This window comes from Scheffersomyces stipitis, chromosome 2, assembly GCF_000209165.1.
Source record: "Scheffersomyces stipitis CBS 6054 chromosome 2, complete sequence".
Classification (NCBI taxonomy): Eukaryota; Fungi; Ascomycota; class Pichiomycetes; order Serinales; family Debaryomycetaceae; genus Scheffersomyces; species Scheffersomyces stipitis.
The window spans coordinates 844,816-867,240 of record NC_009042.1 but is presented as its reverse complement, the minus strand read 5'-3'; the positions used below and the strand labels follow the sequence as shown (position 1 = coordinate 867,240).

General features: G+C 41.3%; 10 protein-coding genes across 10 annotated transcripts; 5 read left to right on the top strand and 5 right to left on the bottom strand. All coding sequences in view use genetic code 12, as the record gives it.

The window, feature by feature from the left end:
• Positions 1 to 1,645: 1,645 nt before the first annotated feature.
• On the bottom strand, positions 1,646 to 3,109 carry HYS2 (DNA polymerase delta small subunit (Hydroxyurea sensitive protein HYS2); the record flags this gene model as incomplete). The annotated part of the gene is made up of 1 exon (XM_001382365.1): positions 1,646 to 3,109. The coding sequence occupies one exon, from the start codon at positions 3,107 to 3,109 to the stop codon at positions 1,646 to 1,648; it is 1,464 nt and encodes a 487-aa protein (XP_001382402.2).
• A 279-nt stretch (positions 3,110 to 3,388) lies between these two features.
• On the bottom strand, positions 3,389 to 5,314 carry HAS1 (RNA-dependent helicase). The gene has a single exon (XM_001382364.1). It carries the CDS (start codon positions 5,133 to 5,135, stop codon positions 3,432 to 3,434), a length of 1,704 nt encoding a protein of 567 aa, XP_001382401.2. The 5' UTR covers positions 5,136 to 5,314; the 3' UTR covers positions 3,389 to 3,431.
• Positions 5,315 to 5,597: 283 nt separating this feature from the next.
• Positions 5,598 to 11,426, top strand: SLH1 (DNA-directed DNA polymerase; the record flags this gene model as incomplete). Its single annotated transcript, XM_001382901.1, has 1 exon — positions 5,598 to 11,426. One exon carries the CDS (start codon positions 5,598 to 5,600, stop codon positions 11,424 to 11,426), a length of 5,829 nt encoding a protein of 1,942 aa, XP_001382938.2.
• Positions 11,427 to 11,661: 235 nt separating this feature from the next.
• On the bottom strand, positions 11,662 to 12,363 carry PICST_40337 (predicted protein; the record flags this gene model as incomplete). The annotated part of the gene is made up of 1 exon (XM_001382363.1): positions 11,662 to 12,363. One exon carries the CDS (start codon positions 12,361 to 12,363, stop codon positions 11,662 to 11,664), a length of 702 nt encoding a protein of 233 aa, XP_001382400.1.
• A 596-nt stretch (positions 12,364 to 12,959) lies between these two features.
• Positions 12,960 to 14,066, top strand: PICST_42420 (predicted protein; the record flags this gene model as incomplete). The annotated part of the gene is made up of 1 exon (XM_001382900.1): positions 12,960 to 14,066. One exon carries the CDS (start codon positions 12,960 to 12,962, stop codon positions 14,064 to 14,066), a length of 1,107 nt encoding a protein of 368 aa, XP_001382937.2.
• Positions 14,067 to 14,469: 403 nt separating this feature from the next.
• PICST_41366 (predicted protein) lies at positions 14,470 to 15,672 on the top strand (the record flags this gene model as incomplete). Its single annotated transcript, XM_001382899.1, has 1 exon — positions 14,470 to 15,672. One exon carries the CDS (start codon positions 14,470 to 14,472, stop codon positions 15,670 to 15,672), a length of 1,203 nt encoding a protein of 400 aa, XP_001382936.2.
• A 571-nt stretch (positions 15,673 to 16,243) lies between these two features.
• Positions 16,244 to 17,923, top strand: PUT2 (delta-1-pyrroline-5-carboxylate dehydrogenase; the record flags this gene model as incomplete). The annotated part of the gene is made up of 1 exon (XM_001382898.1): positions 16,244 to 17,923. The coding sequence occupies one exon, from the start codon at positions 16,244 to 16,246 to the stop codon at positions 17,921 to 17,923; it is 1,680 nt and encodes a 559-aa protein (XP_001382935.2).
• Positions 17,924 to 18,233: 310 nt separating this feature from the next.
• PICST_29677 (predicted protein) lies at positions 18,234 to 19,133 on the bottom strand (the record flags this gene model as incomplete). Its single annotated transcript, XM_001382362.1, has 2 exons — positions 18,234 to 18,862; positions 18,929 to 19,133. 2 exons carry the CDS (start codon positions 19,131 to 19,133, stop codon positions 18,234 to 18,236), a joined length of 834 nt encoding a protein of 277 aa, XP_001382399.2.
• A 1,226-nt stretch (positions 19,134 to 20,359) lies between these two features.
• Positions 20,360 to 20,901, top strand: GOT1 (Golgi Transport; the record flags this gene model as incomplete). Its single annotated transcript, XM_001382897.1, has 2 exons — positions 20,360 to 20,384; positions 20,507 to 20,901. 2 exons carry the CDS (start codon positions 20,360 to 20,362, stop codon positions 20,899 to 20,901), a joined length of 420 nt encoding a protein of 139 aa, XP_001382934.1.
• Positions 20,902 to 21,154: 253 nt separating this feature from the next.
• Positions 21,155 to 22,093, bottom strand: PICST_29675 (predicted protein; the record flags this gene model as incomplete). Its single annotated transcript, XM_001382361.1, has 1 exon — positions 21,155 to 22,093. The coding sequence occupies one exon, from the start codon at positions 22,091 to 22,093 to the stop codon at positions 21,155 to 21,157; it is 939 nt and encodes a 312-aa protein (XP_001382398.2).
• Between the last annotated feature and the right edge of the window lie 332 nt (positions 22,094 to 22,425).

Genomic DNA, 22,425 nt, shown 5'->3' with positions numbered 1-22,425 from the left:
TCGTGGTAGCAACTGCAAACAGAGAAATAGCGAGCACAAGAGATGTCTAGAGACAGATTTACCTTGGATCTTTACTAGTATATATATGGTTAGTCACAGGTGTCTTAAATTGATATGTTTACCGATTAGTGCTTGAAAGATTGGCGTACATACTCTAAATCATTCAGATCTGTTTTTCTCCCTATTCTTCTGTAACATTCCTCGCTATTTTCTCAATTACACCCTCGCTGGCCGATTCTCCCCTCGCTAACCTCCTCCCCCGGCTTTCACGAAAATTTTTCAACACCGCGAAAAAACATGATGGCAAATCCAGGCTGTCAAGAACAATGATGTCATTGTCGGTAGAGCCGGACAATGGACCAGCCACCACTAATTCTAACCTGGGGAAGAAGGCACAGTCCAGGAAGCTAATGCCTAGGGACAATTGGGCCCCATTGGTCTTAGGTAAACCACTGGGAAGCTTTTGATTTACCAATTGAAATGCTACGTCCATTGTACTACTAGAATGTGGAGGCTCTCGAGGAATTCCTCGTAGGGAGTGGTGTAAAATTACTGAGTCTAGCCTCAATCTTTTCCCATTAAGCTTTTGTGGCTCTCGCTAAAGACTGCGTCCACAGGAGTTTGACCCAGTGTGGGATACGAGACCAAGTACCGCCATTGCACCGCTCGCTAACACGCTACCGCAAATACCCCACTACCACATCACCACCGCTACCACAATGCTACCGTTATCGAAATATGAAACCAGAAGGCATCATTCTTCTCTCCCCTAGTGACAATGCCTTCAGATTTATTGGCTCCGGCTATTGCTCGCTACACGGCTGACTTCTAATTTAAGGAACAACTTCAAAGTGCAGGCTTAGACCAAGTCAGGGCCAGCTCTCGCTATTTCCAGTGGAGGAACGTCAGGGAGAACCGCAGGGGACTCCACCACGAAACGAATCTAACCATCTACGTCCACAGACAATCCTACAGTAAACCATTCTACATATTCTACATATATACTTCCTTGTAATACACCCCATTTGCATCATAAGCCTACGTTCGTTGGCCCATGGCATTCTATACCGCTAGAAGAGCTTCTCTATTTCAGCCTCGCTCTCGTTAGTTAGGCCGTCCTTTTTCTCGCAATTTTCTCTCGAGCTGCTGTCCTTATTTTTTCTCGCTATTCTCATGAACTTTTTTGCTTCTATTTTGTACCTACTCTCACTGCTATATTTAGATATATCCTGTTTCATCTGGCTGCAACACCATGTACTATGAGGTAGCATTCTCCAATATCGACAAAATCGGAAAATCCCCTTAAAAGCTCTACATCACAATGTGACAAAAATCGCAACCATTTTTTGCAATTTTGGAGCTTTTTCTAAGCTCTTCTGAACTCAGTTTCAGGGCGTATCATTTTCATTAAACTCCGTTATAAGGTAGTTCCCCTGCATCAGCCATCAGGATCTCTGTAGATGCCAGCCTTTGGGCTCATAGCCGCAGCATTCGAAGCTTCAACATTTCTAAGCTCGGTGTCTTGTCTCCTAAGTATCAACCTGTAGCAAAATGTGTTAAGAAGTAGATGGTTGTCGCACCAACCCTGATTATATGGCTGTTTGGTGCATTAACAATTTACAGAAAAACCAAGTAAGCAGTAACCCTACAACAGTATTTGCACCACTTCTGTCTCCAATGTATCCAAATCAAGCAATACCAATTCGCCGGTTTCGCTGAACCTCGGTACACTAACCAACCGGACCGAACCGCTGTTTCCTGTAGTCGTACTAGCGTAGGTATATACTTCACTAGCATATTGTTGCTGGTTACCAACAAAATATACATGTGGAGTCTCATCCACTAACGTAAACGGATCACTGTTGTCAAACGGATAGCAGTACAAAGTGTCCGGAGCCGTAGGAATAAAATTCTGCCATTTGATATGGGATTCCATAATCTTTAAAATGAGTTCTGGTGCTGCAGTTGTATTCTTGGACAAGTATTTCAAGATATCATGGACGTTTTGTCCCGAAGTGCCTAACACACGTAATTCGCCAAAATTGAACCAGTATGGGTTGGTCAATCGTTCTAAGTATTCACCATTCAAATACCTGGCGTTGCTGTGGAATAGCGACTTATGAAGAGGCTGTTGTGGTAAACATATTTCGCCCATATCGTTGTTCCCTGGCATGACTGAGACTGGTAAACTGACAAGTATTTCTCTCAAAAACTCATCGAACTTGACAAGAGACTCTGGATTGTATTGTGAGATGTTTTTCGACCCATAATTATTGGTAGTGACGAAATCACGGTTGCTTCGATCGGACATCTCTTTTATGGGTTTTACAGAATCTCCAGCGATTATCAACCTACAGACACTGCTAGCAGTCTTGGAATCTTCAGACAGTCCCAAACTACCTGTAACATACTGCTTCAAGAGCTCAAGCTTCAAATCAGCATCTACACCTTCCTCCAAGTTCAATCCAGAAACGATCGCTACTTTACCCTTCCCTTCGGAAGCTTTCAAGGTCAACGGCTTCTGTGGAGATGCCTCAGGATACACAATATCCATAATCTCAAATATTCCGGCCAGAATCTCGATTCCAAGCACACCCACAATGCATCCAGTAACTAGTATGTTTTTACTCAAGAACTCCTCGTTGTGCAAAATAGCCCTTCCAGACTCGTCCTCAAGCATAGTTGTCATGGAATTTTCATCATCTCCAACATAGGAGTCAGGAACTAATGGCAATACGTCATCAATTCCTTTTTCTACATCCTGGAAGATATTCAACTTGTCCTTCAAATCACAGAACACAGTCCCAACAACCCAACACAACTTCCCGCTGGTAATGTCCAAAATCTTGTCCTGTTTGACAATTGTCTGTCCGTTGACTCTTTTTGTACCGTCGCCCCATTTTTGAATAGCGTTGCCTATAATTCGTTCTTTCAAATTCTTGAATCGATATTGGTACATGGAAAAATACTGTCTATCATACTTTCTGTCTTTAGCAGAAATGATAAACTCTTCCTGCTTCGGGTAATCGGAAGAATCTTTAAAAGATGTTCTTGTGTACTCCGTCGATGGCGTCACTTCTCTGTTGAAGTAATCAGTAAACTCGACCATTTTGTCGATGAAGCAGTCGAAAATGTAGGAGGAAAGAACTGAATCTTTAAGATTGTACACTCTTAAATGTACTGAAAAATTCCTACGCGTCTGGTGGCGCTACCAATTAAAAATTGAAAATGGGTGCAAAAAAGGCTAGTGCACCTATATAAGATAACCACATTCTTGATTGCCATCTCATATATTTCGTATTCGTAGACAACATTCTTGAGTAACTATTGAGCTACTAACTACTTTGGAAGTTGTCTTTTGTGACACTTGTATACAATACAGTTTTTTCTATCTAATGTACATTCAGGATTATGCTTTCTATTTATCTACCCTAAGCTCTCTTTTGCTTCTTATGCTTTTTTTCTATTGACTTTCCACTGGCTCCGATAGTAATGTTCACCTTAGGGGGAACATCGAAACCAAACGACTTAGCCACCTTGACCAAATCCAATTTGTCGATTTGGTACACCGTCTTCAAGTGATGAGAAGCGTATGCTTGAAGATATGAACGGTAGCCATCCTTGGCTGATTGGTGCAACCAGTAGTTACTCTTTATTAACTTCGACAATTGTGACTGGATATTGACGATTTTGTTGGTGGGGAATTCGTATTCGTTCAAAGGAACGTTAGCAGCCTTCAAGTATCTCAAGAAGCCCAATTCGGATGGAGTCAAGAACATCAACGACTTACCCTTACCATTCGAGCCTCTGGCTGTTCTACCGACTCTGTGGATATAGTCTCTTGGATCATCAGGAGGATCGAACTGGATGATCCAGTCGACGGCTGGAATGTCCAAGCCTCTAGCTGCTACATCAGTACACACCAAAGTTCCTTGTTTGGCGTTACAGAATTCAAAGAAGGTGTTGGTTCTCTTCTGTTGCTTCTGTTTACCATGCAAATCCAATACTGGCAAGTCGATGTAGTTCAAGAGCTCACCGAAGTACTTGACTGAGTTACAAGAAGAAAGAAACACAATGATCTTCTTCTTGGAGTATTTCTTCAAGAACGAGAATAACAACAAGAATCTCTTGTCGGAATCACATACTACATAACCCTGTTCCAAGCCATCAGCTGTAGATGCTGCCGTTTCCGGTACTACATTTATATACAATGGACCAGGTCTCAATGAGATTCTGGCCAAGTCTTCCACCTTGGTAGTCTGCGTAGCCGAGAACAACATGGATTGTCTTTCTTCCTTAGGCAAAATTTTGATGATCTGTTTCATTTCCTCTTCGAACCCGATTTCCAAAATTCTATCAGCTTCGTCGATAACCAAAGCCTTCAAGTTCTTGAATACAAATCCCTGTGTGTTCTGCAAATGATCCAACAATCTTCCTGGGGTAGCGATCAACAAGTTGACACCCTTAGCCAACTTTTCGGCTTCCTGTCTTCTGTTGGCACCCCCAATTACAATTCCAAACGTCTGTGTATGGTGGGCCATTAACTCTCTGGCAACTCCAAAGATTTGTAATGCTAATTCTCTTGTAGGAGAAACGACGATGACACCAGTTCCATTTCTAGGCTTGAACTTCAATGAGTACAAAAGTTCTATGGCAGGAATCAAGAATGCTAACGTCTTACCAGACCCAGTCTTAGCAGCTCCCAATACATCTTTTCCAGCCAACAATGGTGGAATAGTCTTGGCTTGCACCTTAGTCATTGTCTTGAATCCCATGTCCAGAATGGCCCTCATGGTGGGCTCAGATAATCCGGCATCTTCAAACTTGTCGTTTTGAGCATCATCTTCATTATCTACAACTTCTGGCTTAGTATATTCTGCAGTAGCCTCCTCGTCTCTCTTTCTCTTTCTTTCAAGCTTGGATTGTTTCTTTTCTTCGGGATCGGTCACATCAGCACCAAGCATATTGGCTACCTCGTCGAAATCTTCATCTAATTCTTCAACTAGCTTTTCCTGGTCGACTTCATCATCTTCAGAATCCGAAAATTCCGGCTCAGGCTGTTTCTTTTCTTTCAAAGCTCTTTTGACAGAACCACTCTTCTTGCCGTTGGCCTTAGAGTTGACGTTTTTGGCCATGTTTTGCTTGATTCTGCTGGATATGAAACGGATATATAGTTTACGTGAAAAATCTACAAATATATTTTGTATGGAGATTGGAATTTTTTCGAGCTGCCCATCTCATCGTGCGCATGATATCACTCACGTGTTTTCTCACGAGCTACTCGGAATATATGCAGTTTGAACTGAGATCAACACTTTATAGCCATTTTTCTTCGACAAAACTCCATTCCTATTGCAAGAGCAAATGTGAAGCTGATATACAAATTATATATTGGCAGAGAGCCTCTTTGGGAGATTTTTACTTCATCCACATTTCTCAATTCTTGGAGCTCCAGCACAATATTTATGTTCTTATATTTTATGTCACGTGACCCGAAACTATGATTCATAAGTATTTCACAGCAATTGCAAAATGCAAAATTCATATTTAACTCTTATTTTCAATTATATTATTCATTTTAGACAATTGTATTCAACATGGCATCTTACACGGTCAATTCGACCAAGTCGTACATGCAGGCAATGCAGCCTATGATCGAAATGTTGAACAGTCTTACTGGGACGCTGGTCTCAGAATCAGTCACTAGAAGTCCTCCATCCATAGACAATGAAAACGTGAAGATCACACCCTTGGACAAGATTCTAGGCCAATTTGAAGATGTTTCTACCGATTTATTAGACCAGATTGGCATTGGCGGACCGGAAGCTGATAATGCGGCTGTTTTAAGAGAAATTGAACAGGAATGTAGTCGGATAAGCAAAGCTAGAGGACAGGACTCGAATGAAATATTAGCTATAATCAAGACAACATTGTCAGACGAAGTTGGAGAGGAACAGCTCCAGTCGTCTTTGTTTGATATTTTAGGTTTTGAGGAGTTTGAGTTGATCGGAAAAATCGTTCAGAACAAACAAGTAGTAATAGGCGAAAAGCAGCAAGACGATATAGATACTGAGCCGAAGTTGCTCACCGCCGCCGAACGGGCCCAGTTGTTGATAGATAACCACCAGAAGACGAAAAACCAGAAACTCGCACCCAAGAGTTTAACGCAGCAGTATCCAAATGTGTTCAAAAATCCTGATGTAGGCAATATGATTTCTGTCACGGGCAAGAAATTCTCACTTCCAGTAGGTACTACCAGAGAATCGCATGCCACACACGAGGAAATCATTATACCTTACCCTGAGCAGAAGGCCAACAGATGGATCCTGGACTCGAACCTCGTCAAAGTTTCTCAGTTGGATTTTCTCTGTCAGGGCACGTTTAAGAACTACCAGACATTGAACAAGATGCAGAGTTTGGTGTATCCTGTAGCATACAACACCAATGAAAACATGTTGGTGTGTGCCCCTACTGGTGCTGGTAAAACAGATGTTGCATTGTTGACGATTTTGCATTGTATAAACCAGTTTGTAACAGAAACTGTGAGTGACGAAGGCGACGTCACCGTAGATATTGATTACGACGAGTTTAAGATTGTCTATGTGGCACCGCTCAAAGCATTGGCAGCAGAAATTGTAGAAAAGTACAGTAAGAAACTCCAATGGCTTGGTATTAATGTGAGGGAGTTGACAGGTGATATGCAATTGTCCAGGGCAGAGATTATGACAACTCAGATCATTGTCACTACGCCTGAGAAATGGGACGTAGTAACAAGAAAGCTGAACGGTGATTCAGAATTGGTGTCGAAAGTTAAATTGCTTATTATAGATGAAGTCCACTTGTTACACGAAGATAGAGGTTCAGTTATCGAGACATTGGTGGCACGTACCTTAAGACAGGTGGAAAGCTCGCAACAGATGATTCGGGTGATTGGTCTTTCAGCTACGTTGCCCAACTTTATGGATGTAGCTGATTTTTTGGGAGTAAATAGAAACATCGGGATGTTTTACTTTGACCAGACGTTTAGACCCGTACCTTTGCAACAGCAGCTTATAGGTGTAAGAGGTAAATCCGGATCCAAGATAGCTCGAGAGAACATCGATAAGGTATCGTATGAGAAGTTGGCCGATTACGTCAACCAGGGCTTACAGGTAATGGTGTTTGTGCATTCTAGAAAAGATACTGTCAAATCGGCTCGTACATTTATACAGATAGCACAAGACCATCAGGAACTAGGCATCTTTGACACTTCTGGAACAGAAGCTTACCAGAAGTACAGCAGAGAAGTATCCAACAAGAACAGAAACAAAGACATGAAAGAGTTATTTCAAAACGGATTTGGAGTCCACCATGCTGGAATGCTTAGAACGGATCGTAATCTCACTGAGAGGATGTTTGAAAGTGGTGCTATAAAGGTATTGTGCTGTACTGCTACACTTGCATGGGGTGTCAATTTGCCTGCTGCTGTAGTTATTGTAAAAGGCACACAGGTCTACGATTCGAAACAGGGTGGTTTTATAGATTTGGGAATTTCTGACGTTATTCAAATCTTTGGTCGTGCTGGTAGACCACAGTACGAAAAGTTTGGTACGGGTATTCTTTGCACCACCAGCGACAAATTAGACCATTATGTTTCATTGATCACACAGCAACATCCTATAGAGTCTAAACTAGCAGAAAAGATTACAGACAATTTGAATGCCGAGATCTCGTTGGGCACTGTGACCAACATCGACGAAGGGGTACAATGGCTAGGCTACACGTATATGATGGTGAGAATGCGCCAGAATCCATTTGCATATGGTATCGACTGGAAGGAGCTCAAGGAGGATCCTTTGTTGACCAACAGAAGACGAGAAATGATCATCACAGCTGCTAGAAGATTGCATTATCTTCAAATGATTATCTTTGAAGAAAACTCGGGTTCCTTTACAGCCAAAGATTTGGGCAGAATTGCTTCTGACTTCTACTTGTTGAACAACTCAGTGGAAATTTTCAATCAGATGCTTAATCCAAAGGTGACGGAAGCCGATGTCTTGTCTATGATAAGTATGAGCAGTGAATTCGACAGCATCAAGTTCCGTGAGGAGGAGTCTGAAGAATTGAAGAAACTCTTGGAAAACGACTCCCCTTGTCAAATAGCTGGAGATGTCGAGTCGACTCAAGGTAAGACAAATATCTTGTTACAAGCCTTCGTGTCTCAGGCCACCATCAAAGACTCTGCTTTGATCTCGGATTCCAACTACGTAGCTCAGAACTCAGCTCGTATTTGTAGAGCTTTGCTTTTGGTAGGTATAAATAGACGCTGGGGTACGTTCATGAAGATTATGTTATCGATTTGCAAGTCTATCGACAAGCGAATCTGGGCTTTTGAACACCCATTGTCGCAGTTTGATTTGCCAGAAACAGTTTTGAGAAACATAAGAGCCAAAAATCCCTCGATGGAAACTCTCAGGGATATGGAATCGGCTGAACTTGGAGACCTTGTCCATAATAATCGTATGGGAAATGTCTTGTACAAATTGGTAGGCAGATTCCCCTACGTGGACATCTTTTCTGAGATCTTTCCTATAACCAGTAATGTGATGAGAGTTCATGTCAGTTTGGAGCCTGACTTTGTGTGGGACGAAAGATATCATGGGAATGCACAAATATTCTGGTTGACCGTTGAAGAGTCTGACCAGTTTGAGATTTTGCATGTAGAAAAATTCATCTTGAACAAGAAGCAGATGAGAAGTCCTCATGAAATGGACTTTATGATTCCTTTGACAGACCCATTGCCTCCTCAGATCATTGTAAGGCTTGTGTCTGATTCATGGATTGGTTCTGAAAGTGTTCATGCCATTTCTTTCCAGCATTTGATCAGACCTTCCAACGAAACATTGAGAACCAATCTATTGAAGTTGCAACCATTGCCCATTACAGCCTTACACAATCCTGAAGTGCAGGCCATTTATGACAAGAAGTTCCGTTACTTCAATCCAATGCAAACGATGACTTTCCACTCTTTGTATAACGACAACTCCAGTGTATTTGTAGGTTCTCCAACTGGTTCTGGTAAGACTGTCGTCGCAGAGTTGGCCATCTGGCATGCTTTCAAGCAGTTTCCCGGGTCCAAGGTTGTCTATATTGCTCCGATGAAAGCATTAGTCAGAGAAAGAGTGGATGATTGGAGAGCTAGAATATGTAAGAATACCAGCTACAAGTTGGTAGAATTAACGGGTGACTCGCTACCGGAAGCTAAGGAGGTTAGAGAGGCAGATATCATCATCACGACTCCTGAAAAATTCGATGGTATATCACGTAACTGGCAAACCAGAAAGTTTGTTCAGCAGGTTTCGTTGGTGATAATGGATGAAATACATTTACTTGCCAGCGATCGTGGACCAATTTTGGAGATGATTGTTAGTCGTATGAACTACATTTCATCACAGACGAAGATGCCCATTCGTCTTTTGGGCATGTCTACTGCTGTTTCCAATGCCTTTGACATGGCTGGCTGGTTAGGAGTGAAACAAGGTTTGTTCAACTTCTCTTCTTCTGTACGTCCGGTTCCATTGCAAATGTATATCGATGGTTTTCCTGACAACTTGGCTTTCTGTCCATTGATGAAGACAATGAACAAACCCGCATTCATGGCAATCAAGCAACATTCGCCTTCTAAGCCAGTGTTGATCTTTGTGGCTTCCCGTAGACAAACCAGACTCACTGCTTTAGATCTTATTCATTTGTGCGGTATGGAGTCCGACCCTCGTCGCTTCTTGAAGATGCCTGAGTCTGAATTGGAAGAAGTCCTAGCAGATGTCAAGGATGACACTTTGAGATTGTCGTTGCAGTTTGGAATGGGCTTGCATCATGCTGGTTTGGTAGAATCTGATCGTCAAATCTCACACAAGTTGTTTGAAGCAGGCAAGATTCAGATTCTTATTGCAACTTCTACTTTGGCTTGGGGTGTTAATTTACCTGCTCATTTAGTTATTATCAAGGGTACCCAGTTCTTTGACTCCAAGATCGAAGCGTATAGGGACATGGACTTGACAGATATTTTGCAAATGATGGGTAGAGCTGGTCGTCCTGCTTTCGATACTTCTGGTATTGCAATTGTGTATACCAAAGAGTCCAAGAAGATGTTTTATAAACATTTTTTGAATGTGGGTTTCCCGGTGGAATCGTCCTTGCACAAAGTGTTGGATAACCACATTGGTGCCGAGATATCTGCTGGAACTATCTCTACCAGACAAGAAGCTATGGACTTCTTGACATGGACCTTCTTGTACAGAAGAGCCCATAACAATCCTACTTATTATGGTATCGAGGATACTACCACTGCTGGGGTTTCCCAGTTCTTGAGTGATTTGATCGACGATACGATTGAGAATTTAATGGAATCGAAGTGTGTGCTCCTAGGTGGCAAAGATGAGCTTATTCCTACTGCCTTCTTGCATATATCATCTTATTACTATCTTTCTCATAAGACTATTAGAAATGCTGCTAACAACCTCAAAAAGGATTCCAGTTTCAGAGACTGTTTGAGATTACTCTGTGAAGCTGCTGAATACGACGAATTGGCTACACGTCACGGTGAGGAGTTGATCAACATGGAAATGTCTCAGGCTATGAGATTTCCTGCTGAAGACTTGGAATGTGAGTATATTTGGGATCCTCACGTCAAGGCTTACTTGTTGATTCAGGCTTTCATCAGCAGGGTCGAACTTCCAATTGCCGATTATGCCCAGGATACTGTTTCTGTGTTAGACCAGGCATTGCGTATTTTGCAGGCACTAGTGGATACAGCGTCAGAGCTTGGATACTTGACGACTGTGTTGAATTTAATAGAGTTGATTCAGTGTCTCAAGCAACGTTATTGGTTTGATGATGATCCTATTTCGGCATTGCCAGGGTTGCACGTATTTTCCAGCTCAGAAAATTCCAGAACGGACTTGGAGGCGCTTGGAAAAATGAATACTGGAAAACTCTTTAAGTTTGCTGAGACTATCGGCGTTAAAGGTTCACAAATGCATTCTACTTCTCCGGAAGAAGTCTTCACTGATGATGATGCTAAGAAAGAGTTTGTAAGAATTGCTTCCCATTTGCCTACCGGAGAGCTCTTTACTTCTCAGAGAGACTCCGGTTCATTGAAGGTGGAAATTGTGCACAACAACTACCCACTCAACAAGGAATTCAAGATGTACTGTCCCCATTTTCCCAAGATGCAAAGAGAGTCTTGGTTTATCATTGTCTGTGATGAGGTTGGAGATGAGTTGCTTTTGATCAAGAGGTCCTCGCCTATAATGCTGTCAAAGAAGGGTGTAGTTTCTTGTTCGTTGGATATCCCCGATGATTTGAAGGGAAGAGAAGTCACAATCTTGTGTGTCAACGATGCTGTCAAGATCAGTTACAGCGCCAAGGTGACACTTGGTATTTAGAAACAGCTATACGTTAGACAAGTAGTATTAATGACATCCTTGGCAATTTTGAATCTGACACTTGGTACACATTTAACACTGGAGCAATATCTCCTAGCGCAAGATATAGCTCTTAGATATAGTCCAGGTGTAGGGACTTGGCCCATTACTATTAGTCCTTATTATAGTTGTTAATGCAAAATTTTTATTCGTAATTCTACTATACATATAAGAGTGTCTATGAAATGCTTGAAGTTTACTCGAAGAAATCGTCTTCTTCTTGTTGATTGTTCTTTGGTTCGGGAGCATCGATCTCGTGGTCGGCAGCAACATTCTGGCCCTCAAACTCGATCTTGACCGTCTTACCCTGCAACACTTCGCCTATGGTGAATGGAAGTCTGTTGTTTTCTATTAATTGTTCAATCTCCTTTCTGAATTCTCTTCTTCTCTGCTCGGTCATTTGCATTCCCTTCTTAGCTTTAGGGTTGCTGACATCGACTTCGTCATTTTCTTTAGGATTTGGATATAAAGAGATGTACTTTTCTGACTTGGGGAACATTATCACGTAAGCAAGATCAATCTCACAGTGTTTGACTTGCTTTCTGGCTTTCTTAATATCTTTTCTGACATCTGTCTTGGATATGTCTTCCAAGTTCTTGTTGGCCTGTTTCAACTTTCTCACGGCCTTCTTCTTTTCAAAGAATCTCACCATATGGTACTTCTTTGCTACTTGTTTGGCCTTCAAGTTGAACTGGGTGTTCTGCAATTCGACCTTCAAAGCCTTCACTGCTCTTTCATTTTCTGTTCTCACATCAGCAGGTAATTTATCTTTTTTCAACAATCTTTCAATGTCTCTTATCTTCTTTTTCAAACGCGAGGCACCTCCACCCAATACGCCAGCAACTTCTATGGAGGCTCCGTTTGGTCTTCTCTTTCCCTTGGCCGCTTTTGGAGGCATTTTTGTTTCCTTATTGATATCTTATGAAATTTTGCAATTCTTATCAAATCCATAATTTTTCACTCCATACAACAAAAAAAATCGAGATGCCTCAATGAGGAGTGCATGTAGTCTCTTTTGTGCAGGCGGTGATGGCCTCTGATCTGGAGCAATTGGATATAACAGGATAGTATATGATAATGTAACTATATGGAAAAGAAGGTTAAACTGAAGCTCAATTGTTGAGAGAGAGGAAAAGAGAGAGAAATATCGGAGTTAGATATCCCTCATCTTCTGTGGGATACGAAATAGATCCCTTCTCAACAGCCATGCAAATGGTGTCTGAGTTCAACCGTATATCATAAAACTCCCAAAAGAGCAACAAACTTAATGAAAGAAGTATACATCTTCTACCGTTCAACCTTTCTTATTCCTTTTGTCTTCTCTTGAGGTTCTATTCTTGTTCTGAAGTAAATGATGTATTCGATGTTTTCACGTGATCATTTTTGGGTCACGTGGTTTTGTCAAAAAAAGTTAATTAGGAAGATAATGAACTTTTTACTTTAAATTTGACATCTACAGCAATTCGCTCTACATTCCGATTCACCTCATAGACAATGGGTATCCTTGAGAAGATCGCTCAGATCGAACAGGAGTTGGCGAGAACTCAAAAGAACAAAGCAACTGAGTACCATATTGGTCTTTTGAAAGGGAAACTTGCCAGATACAGAAGAGAACTTTTAGAACCACAACCAGGACAAGGTGGTGGTGGAGGAGGTCAAGGATTTGAAGTTGCTAAAGCTGGTGATGCCCGTGTTTCGTTAATTGGGTTTCCCTCGGTAGGAAAATCTTCTTTTTTGTCGAAAGTGACCAACACAAAGTCAGAGGCTGCGAACTATGAGTTCACAACTTTGACATCTGTAGGAGGAATTCTTGAGTACAATGGTGCTGAGGTACAAATTGTAGATTTACCTGGTATTATCAAAGCTGCTGCCAAAGGTAAAGGTAGAGGTAGACAAGTCATTGCCGTTTCTAGAACGTCGGACTTGATTATGATGGTATTGGATGCTACCAAAGGTGGTGACCAGAGACTGATTTTGGAGAATGAATTGGAATCTATGGGAATTAGATTGAATAAGCAAAAGCCCAATATTTCTCTCAAGTATAAGAAGACTGGTGGAGTCAAGATGAACCTGATAACGCCTCCCAAGTATTTGGATGAAAAACTTGTGTCGTCCATATTGAAAGACTACAAGATCCACAATGCGGATGTACTCATCCGAGACGAAAATGTGACTATTGACGATTTTATCGATGTGATTAACGAGCAGCATATTTCGTATATCAAGTGTCTTTATGTGTACAACAAAATCGATGCTGTGTCGTTGGAAGAGTGTGACCGTTTGGCCAGAGAACCCAACACTGTGGTGATGTCGTGTGAACTAGATCTCGGAATTGAGGATCTCAAGGAAGAAATATGGAGAAAGTTGGATCTTCTCAGATTGTATACCAAGAGAAGAGGTGTGGAGCCTAACTTAGATGATCCCATGGTTGTCAGAAGCAATTCAACTGTCAAGGAAGTCTGTGACGCCATTCACAGAGACATGAAGAATCAGTTCAAGTATGCCAATGTCTGGGGATCCAGTGCTAAGCATTCACCACAGAAGTGTGGATTGAGCCATCCTGTTAACGACGAAGATGTAGTGGAGATAGTCACGAAGTAATTAATCTTTATGATAAGCATATCCTATTGAGATTTGTAGAATTGCAATGTAGAATTGTAGTTAAAGTTAGAGAGTATGAGAGTAGCGATAAATGTGAAAGAAATGGGAGTAAAATTGTTCTTTAAGATGTAAATTGCAAAATGCGAGATTTAAAATGTTTACAGACTGGTGTCAGATTATTGCTTACTGTTATAAATATTCATGGTATATTCAGTTTGCCATAGTTCATTCTCTTTCTTGACTCAGTATCTTTTTTCTTACTGAGCTACTACGAATTTTTCACTTCTCCATAGAAAATCAAAATGCGCGTTGCAAACTTCAATATTTACTATTTACGTATTCAGATCAACCTCTCTTATATTCTAGACTTCTCGTTCTTCCATCATTAGATTACACACCTAGTATGGAAAAGTACCACGACCTTCCGGATATCGACACCAACGCCCCGGATGTGTTTGAGACATCGGACGTAGAAAGTGATCTCGAGTTGTCTCACCATCATAGTGAATCTAGTCCAACTCTAGAAGAAGATGATTCGGAGATCAAACACCAGCAATTGAATGCTGAAACTGCCAGAACTCGCTTTTCTCATAGTCTGTTGGTGCCCCAAGATGGTGCAGACTTTCTGGGTAGCGTTTCTTATCCCAAGCTTGGGAAATCGGGGTATTTGATCGAGACAACGGTCGAAACAAGACAACAGAAGTTGGCAAGGATAGCGCGAGAGCTAGAGGAATTGAAGCAAGAAGGTGAAAATGATGTGGAGAAAATATTTTCAGAAAATGTAGACGGTTTACAAACTCAGCTCCAAGAAGTTCTTGAAAAGACTGTTTCAGGAAGTAACTCCAAAATTCGCCAACTTGATGTATATAGTCAGAGGATTAACCACCTTTTCGAAGCGATATCTAGTAATATTATTAAAGGTGAAGTTTATGAAAAATCGGCGCCCCAGAATGAGGCTAGCTTTCAGAAATCGAGCACCTCGACAAGTCCCAGTGAGATCCTTTCGCTTGAGAATAGAATCAACGAGTTGGAAAAGTTAATAGGTGTAGATATGGTCCAGAGTTTGAGTTCCAAGCCCACTGGAACTACGGCATCTCTTCAGAGCTATGTCAATGACTTGAGTCGAAAGATCAACATAGTGCATAATCCTGAATATCACATCGCCGCCGTGAAACTGGAAGTAGAACTGCTCATAGCGAAGATGGATGAGTTGGAGACGAAGAGAAGGATTGCAGAAATACGGGAAACTACGCTTGGAAAACCTCAACAAAGTATCAGTGAGTCTACACCCTTACAGAAAAAGATAGATGACTTATACAAAAACTTACCAGAATTTGAGAGAGCGAACAAGTTGGTGCCATCTGTAATTTCAAGACTTAAGTCTCTCAGCGTAGTACATTCAGACTTGGCTGGTTGTACTCAGACAGTAGGGGAGTTGGATAGTATTCTAGGTGATTTAAGGGACGATATGAAACGATGGGACGACAGCTTAAACGACGTTAATGCAAAGATAGACAACTATGAGACCATTTTTGGGGAAAATAGAAAGGTGGTGACGGCACAGATTGAGGAGTTGGAGAGCAAGATAGATAAAGTATTCAAATAGGAATGAAGAATAGACGAGATGAAAACTCCATAGCATATTCCTCCATAGCATATCTTTTCTAAGTATCTCAATATGAATTATGATTGGGTAAAAGACATATTGCTAATTGGTGTATAGCATAATCTGATAGAAGAAATCACTACACCAGCGTATACAATCTGCTACGGATATAGTGACAAACATCTGTGATATAAATTATATAGAAAAAAGGTACACCCATCTCTTATCCTGAGGCAAGTATATTCGGTGGAAGCGAAGGCTTGATTTTTTGCACCCGCATCGCTTGCTGTTACTCGCCCTGGTCCATTGCTCGCTTGCGATTTCCTTCGAGCCGCGATCACCAATTTTTTCACTTCCCCAGAATTTGTATAAGAGTGGAGCCATGGACCAGTGAAAAATTAGAAAGGACACTTTTTCAGTAAAGACCTCAATTGGATCGACTCCGTACACGTATATACTAACTACTATTGTCATGTTGAGAGCAGGTGCCCGTGCTGGCTTGAGAACAGCCGTGAGAAGCTCTAAGGCTTCTTTTCCAATCATTTCCAGAGGTGTTGCCCGCAGCTCTGGCATGGCTAGAAACCAAGTACGTCTTTTTGCATCACAGTTGGCCACCAATAAGATCCCTACAATCAAAAATGAGCTGGTAAAGGATTTTTGTTTCAAAGACGAAAAGGACTGGGATTTGTTGAGAGCAGCTATCACCAAGTTCTCAGACGAAACCTTGGCTATTCCATTGGTTATCAATGGGCAGAAAGTGTACCGTACTGAGACCAAGACACAAGTAAATCCAGCCAAGCACGGCCAGATCCTTGCTGATGTGTCTCAAGCTACTGCCGAAGATATCCAGGCCGCAATTGCTGCTGCTAAAGCTGCAAAAAAGCAGTGGGCTGCAACACCTTGGACAGATAGAGCTGCTGTGTTTTTGAAAGCTGCTGACTTGATTTCAACCAAATACCGTTACGATATGTTGGCCGCTACTATGTTGGGCCAGGGAAAGAATGTTTACCAGGCTGAAATCGACAGTGTCGCTGAGCTCATTGATTTCTTCAAGTTCAACACTAAGTATGCTGAAGAGTTGTATGCCTCTCAACCAGCAGAAACATCGCCAGGTGTATGGAACAGAGCCGAGTACAGACCTTTGGAAGGTTTTGTATACGCTGTTACTCCCTTCAACTTCACAGCTATTGCTGCCAACTTGGTTGGTGCCCCAGCCTTGATGGGTAACACTGTAGTGTGGAAACCTTCTGCTACAGCAGCATTGTCCAACTACCTCTTGTTAACAATTTTAGAGGAAGCCGGATTGCCCGCAGGTGTGATTAACTTCATTCCTGGTGACCCTGTAGAGGTCACGGACTTAGTTGTCAATGATAGTGAGTTCGCTGCCTTACATTTCACTGGTTCTACCGACGTGTTCAAAGGTTTGTACTCTAAAATTTCTAACAATGTTGCTGCTGATAAGTACCGTGACTTTCCAAGAATTGTGGGTGAAACTGGAGGTAAGAACTTCCACTTGATCCACCCTTCTGCTTCTTTGGAACACTCTGTATTGTCTTCTTTGAGAGGTGCCTACGAGTACCAGGGTCAGAAATGTTCCGCCTTGTCTAGGTTGTATGTTCCGGAATCATTGTGGCCCAGGTTCAAGGAAGAATTTGTAGGAGCCATGAGCCAGATTCAGATCGGTAACACTTCTTCTACTGACTCGTTGAACTTCTTCATGGGTCCTGTGATTCACGAACAATCGTTTGACAAGTTGGCTGCTGCCATTGAACAGGCTAAATCTGATCCTGAGTTGACGATTGTACAAGGAGGATCCTATGATAAGACAAATGGCTTCTATGTTCAACCAACGTTGATTCAGACATCCAACCCGGAACACGAATTCTTGAAGAGAGAGTTCTTTGGTCCAGTATTAACCACTTACGTGTATCCTGACGCCAAATATGAACAAATCATCGACAGCATCGACAAGGTCAACAAATATGGTTTGACCGGGTCAGTTTTTGCCAGAGACCGCAGTGCTATTAGACTTGCTGAAGAGAAGTTGAGATACAGTGCTGGTAACTTCTACATCAATGACAAGTGTACGGGAGCCGTTGTGGGCCAGCAATGGTTCGGTGGTGCCAGAGCCTCTGGTACCAACGATAAGGCTGGCAGTGGTAACATCTTGACCAGATTCGTTTCTGTCAGAAATGTCAAGGAGAACTTCTACGAATTGACTGACTTCAAGTATCCTTCCAACTATCACTGAGAGACTTGTATGTTTGCATTTGAAACTTTAGTCTGGAGAGTTTATTTTTGTATTATGTGTTGGCTAGTAAAATATAAATAGCTATGATCTATGAATGGTTAATAAAATTGATATGTATTCGCTAGTAAATCAAAACATAGTATGAATCTATGAATGGTTAATATTTAAGTAATTATGGTTATCGTCATCGTCGTCATTATCATCGTTATTTCTAATAGAGCCGGGTAGCGACTTCATACACTATCTCTACTTGCGCATCTTCTTCAGTAATACTGATACAATTACTGCATTGTATTCTTCGTTGCTTCCTCTAGCTCTTTCCATATGGATATTGTGGTCTGGATGGATGCGGAGGAGGTGGGGCAAATGGCTGTTGATAGTGTTGAGGAGGTGGCATAGGGGCCCGTGGCGGTCCGTGTATTACTCTTCCCAATCCACGACAAACGGGACATAGGTCTTGGTCTAACAAGAATGTGATCATTCCCGTACCTCTACATCGTCCACAGGGAACACCACCGAGGCGAGGATCTCCAGGAGGAACCCTCAATGGCGCCACTGGTGGAACCATCATGGGAGCCATCGGTCCAAAACCTCCCATGGCCGTTGCTGCTACTGGAGGAGAAGTAATATTCATTCTTCCATAAGAAGAACTGCCCCCGACCCTGTTACGTGGGCTGAATAGTTCCCAACAGTCTTTACACGATTTTCCGTTTTTCAACTTGTACCCCGTATTGTTACATTTATCACAGAAGTACTTGACAGGGTATTTGAACGGCAAGTCAGGGTTGGGATTGTAGGCGTTTTTCCGCAAGTAGAACTTGTCCCAGCAATCCCGACATAGGCGGCCGTTTTTGACCTTGTAGCCAGAGTTCTTACATTTGCTACAAAGGTAGCCACGTTCGTATTTAAACGGAAGTGATGAGTTAGCTGAATACAAGTCTGGCTTGGGTCGAGAGGTGCCACTGCTACTGTTAACCCCACTGCCGCTGCCACCATAACTATTACTTTGACTATTGTAGCTATTGCCACTGCTACTATTGGTACTCAGGTTGCTTGTTCTTCTATTCGGAAGAGGTGGAACTAGATGGTTTGGCTTGGGCCGCGGAGGATGTGGGGGAGCGATAGAAGAGACTCCCGTGTGCTGTTCACTGATAGCCTCCTCGTAAGTGGGAGGAGGAAGATCTGGCGTATCCTCTGGGTACTTCAGCATGATGTGAATTCAGTTATAATTAAAGGTGAAGTAAAAGTTGGTGAGTGAAAACTGAAAAAGAGTTGAATTAAGTTTCAAAGTTTCAAAGATTCAAAGACTTTTCTGACTTTTTTTGATTGGCATTGAAGAATCTAGGTAGTTGTCAGGATCAATTCCAGCGACAGTGTTGATCGCTTTATGAATAAGGAGTAGATAAAATAAAGGTAGATCATCTTGAATCAGGCTATGTGATTGTAATGGAGTGCAGGGTGTCAGAAAAGGGAGCCTCGGTATAAACTAAAAATAGTGACACATCGGGCAGTGCACTGAATGAAATAGTGAGTTTCTTGAGAAATCTACCACGGTGCGGCTCAATCTGGCTAGCGAGAAAGGGAATATGGAATGATTTGGGGTTCTTTTTATAGGATGGTGCTAGTTGGGAGCCTTTCTAACAAGCCTTTCTTACCTTCCTCTCCTTTAAGGTGTCCAAATTGTGGAGAGTGATACTAATTATCGTTATCTTCGGATTCTGCGATAGCACTATAAGGTGTTGTCTGAAGGAATACTATCTAGTTAGACTAGAACCCAACAAAGTAGCTATTTAGATGTAGAAATGCTGTGATCTGTTTGCTGATATTCTCTGTTGCAACGTTTCATTTGTGATTATATGATTGTTTTTGGTTCTAGTATTGCATTGAGAACTTGGTGAGGTTATTTCTGAGGTTCGTTGCAATCTTGAACATTAATCTACTGTGAAATTCATTCCCAAGTCGATGCAAACAAGCAAAAAATCTAAAACAAATTACTATAAGCTTGGCATCTCTAGTTTCCAAAAGTACTTCACTCTTTAATGTGAAATAATAGCTTATCTCTAGCATGTCTCTTCTTCCTCCACCAAATTTCACTTTCCGAGAATGGGTGCAAAATCATCAAAATGAATCCAGAAAACCACAAAACGTAGCATTTCTTTGCCAAAAAATTGTGAAACCTGATATTTTCAAGCAATACATTCAATACATACATCTCTATCTACCATTGTTGTTCCTCCATACCTACGTCTACTCCCCCAATGTCCATGCCATAGACTCTATTACCTTCCACCATCTATGTGTTCCTGTACATGGTCCTGCGATTTGAAAATCAGACACCGCTATCAGAATCATAATAAATTTTGAACTTTTCACAATCTACACTTATTTTTGATACTACGAACTATACATAGCACAGATAAGGACGCCCAGTGCAATATGATCTGGTTATCTGAAAGACAGAGTATGTCAAATACTGAAAAAGCTCTTGGCAATTCCAGACTTTTCAGAATCTCAATAGTGGAAGATTCAGTTTGATCTGTGAAATGACATTTCTCTCCCCAATTTCAATACTAACTTTATCAGAATTTGGTGTTGGCTTCACCGCTGGAGGATTCATCTTCTTCCTTCTTGGTATAATGACTTTTTTTGACTCGGGCTTCTTGGCCCTTGGTAACATTTTGTTCTTGATTGGCTTGATTTTGATCATAGGGCCACAGAGAACTGTGACTTTCTTTACAAGACCCACCAAAATCAGAGGCACCTTGTGTTTTGCTTTTGGAATATTACTTATCTTGATGAAAAGATCGTTCTTCGGCTTCATAATAGAAAGTTTTGGTATCTTAGGTTTGTTTGGCGACTTTTTCGGAACCATAGTCCAGTTCTTGAGATCCATTCCTTATATCGGTGACTTGTTGAGCCACCCTCTTGTGGCACCAACCATAGATAGATTGGCCGGTGTCAACACCTTGCCTGTTTAGAGAGTAAGAAGCTGATAAAATATCGTGTGCTAATTCTCATAAGTCGTTACTCATCCAAGATAACATCTTTCAAGCTTAGCTTGATAAACTGTACATTAACATATATATATTTATTTGATCAATCAATATCTACCTTTGTATCAGCAATAGATATATGAATAGATACAAAGGATATCATGAATATATACAAAAAATTATAAGAATTTAGTCTTATAAATTGATATGTATATGTGTACGGTCTACACTATTCCTTCTATAGCTTTCTTGATATCAAGTCAACCATACCCAGATTAGTTAATTCTTCCAACACATGCAATGCCAAATCTCCCAATTTGAGGCCGCAGTAGATATCGACTTCCAGAAGTATTCTACTCTCTATTTGGTTGGTGTTGTCGTTGCTGATGACAACTTCTATGATTCTCTTGTTATATTGTCTGTAGCCATACTTCCAGTCATTGAGAGTCTGGGAATGGGCCTTATTCGCAATTCTAGGCAACCATAATATGTAAGAAGGCAATCTTCTACTGTTATTGCCTTCCAACAGTCTCACTGAAATGGAATTTGAATTTATCAAGTAGTCAATGTTGTCTGAATAGGATACCTTTCCAGAATTTGAACAATCCAAAACTACAATCTCTTCTTTGAAGGTAGTCCCTCCAGTTAGACTCTCAGCGAATACACCCAAACTTCCAAATCTAGTGTTAAGAGATGTAAATGTCACCCTGCCAGTATTGTAAATCAAGAATCTCAACTTGTTCATCACCATACTTGGATGATACACCAAAGCTACTATACTACTATTTCCTACACCAATACCATTAGTCTGTTCTGCAACTGAAACGGTGATCTGCTCCTGTTGAACATGGATAGGCATGTCCAAATTGTATCCATTCCGAGGTGTAAGACTCAAATTTATTCTATCTAAGGGCACTATTCCCAAATCTCTATTTGCCAAAAGTAGCCTATTGAGTAATTCTCGTACCATAAAGTCACCATATTGAAATCTGGGGTTGCTCAAAGTGTTCACTCCGCACCAGGGCTTGAAATCTTGTATTCCGCCTCGATTTGCAGCAAAATCCTCTACAATAACTATCTTTAGACTACGAGATTGATGCTCGTAGTACAACAAAATTGTTGCTGCTAGGAGGTAAGCGGCAAAATTCGAAGGATGGCTGATCACAATAATAGCCATAGTATACAAGTATCGTGCAAGATTCCTGAAGTTGTGTCAAACAGGCTCATACTGGTTTTCGTGACCCGAATAATCGAATTGTTGGCGTAAACAATTGGTTCCTTAAATTGTGATTTCATATGGTTTTTGGTTGCACGCGACATTTGAAGAACCAACGACATTGTCGTCTAAGTGTTGATAGAAGGAGCTGAAAGAGTATAATTGTTACTTACGAGTTGATTCTGATAAGGCCAAAGTAGAGTAATGATAGATGAATAGAATGGAGTGAAGTTGGCTTCTCGCTTGGGACTAATTTATCGTTGTCAATATATTTTGAAAATTTCTTTAGATTT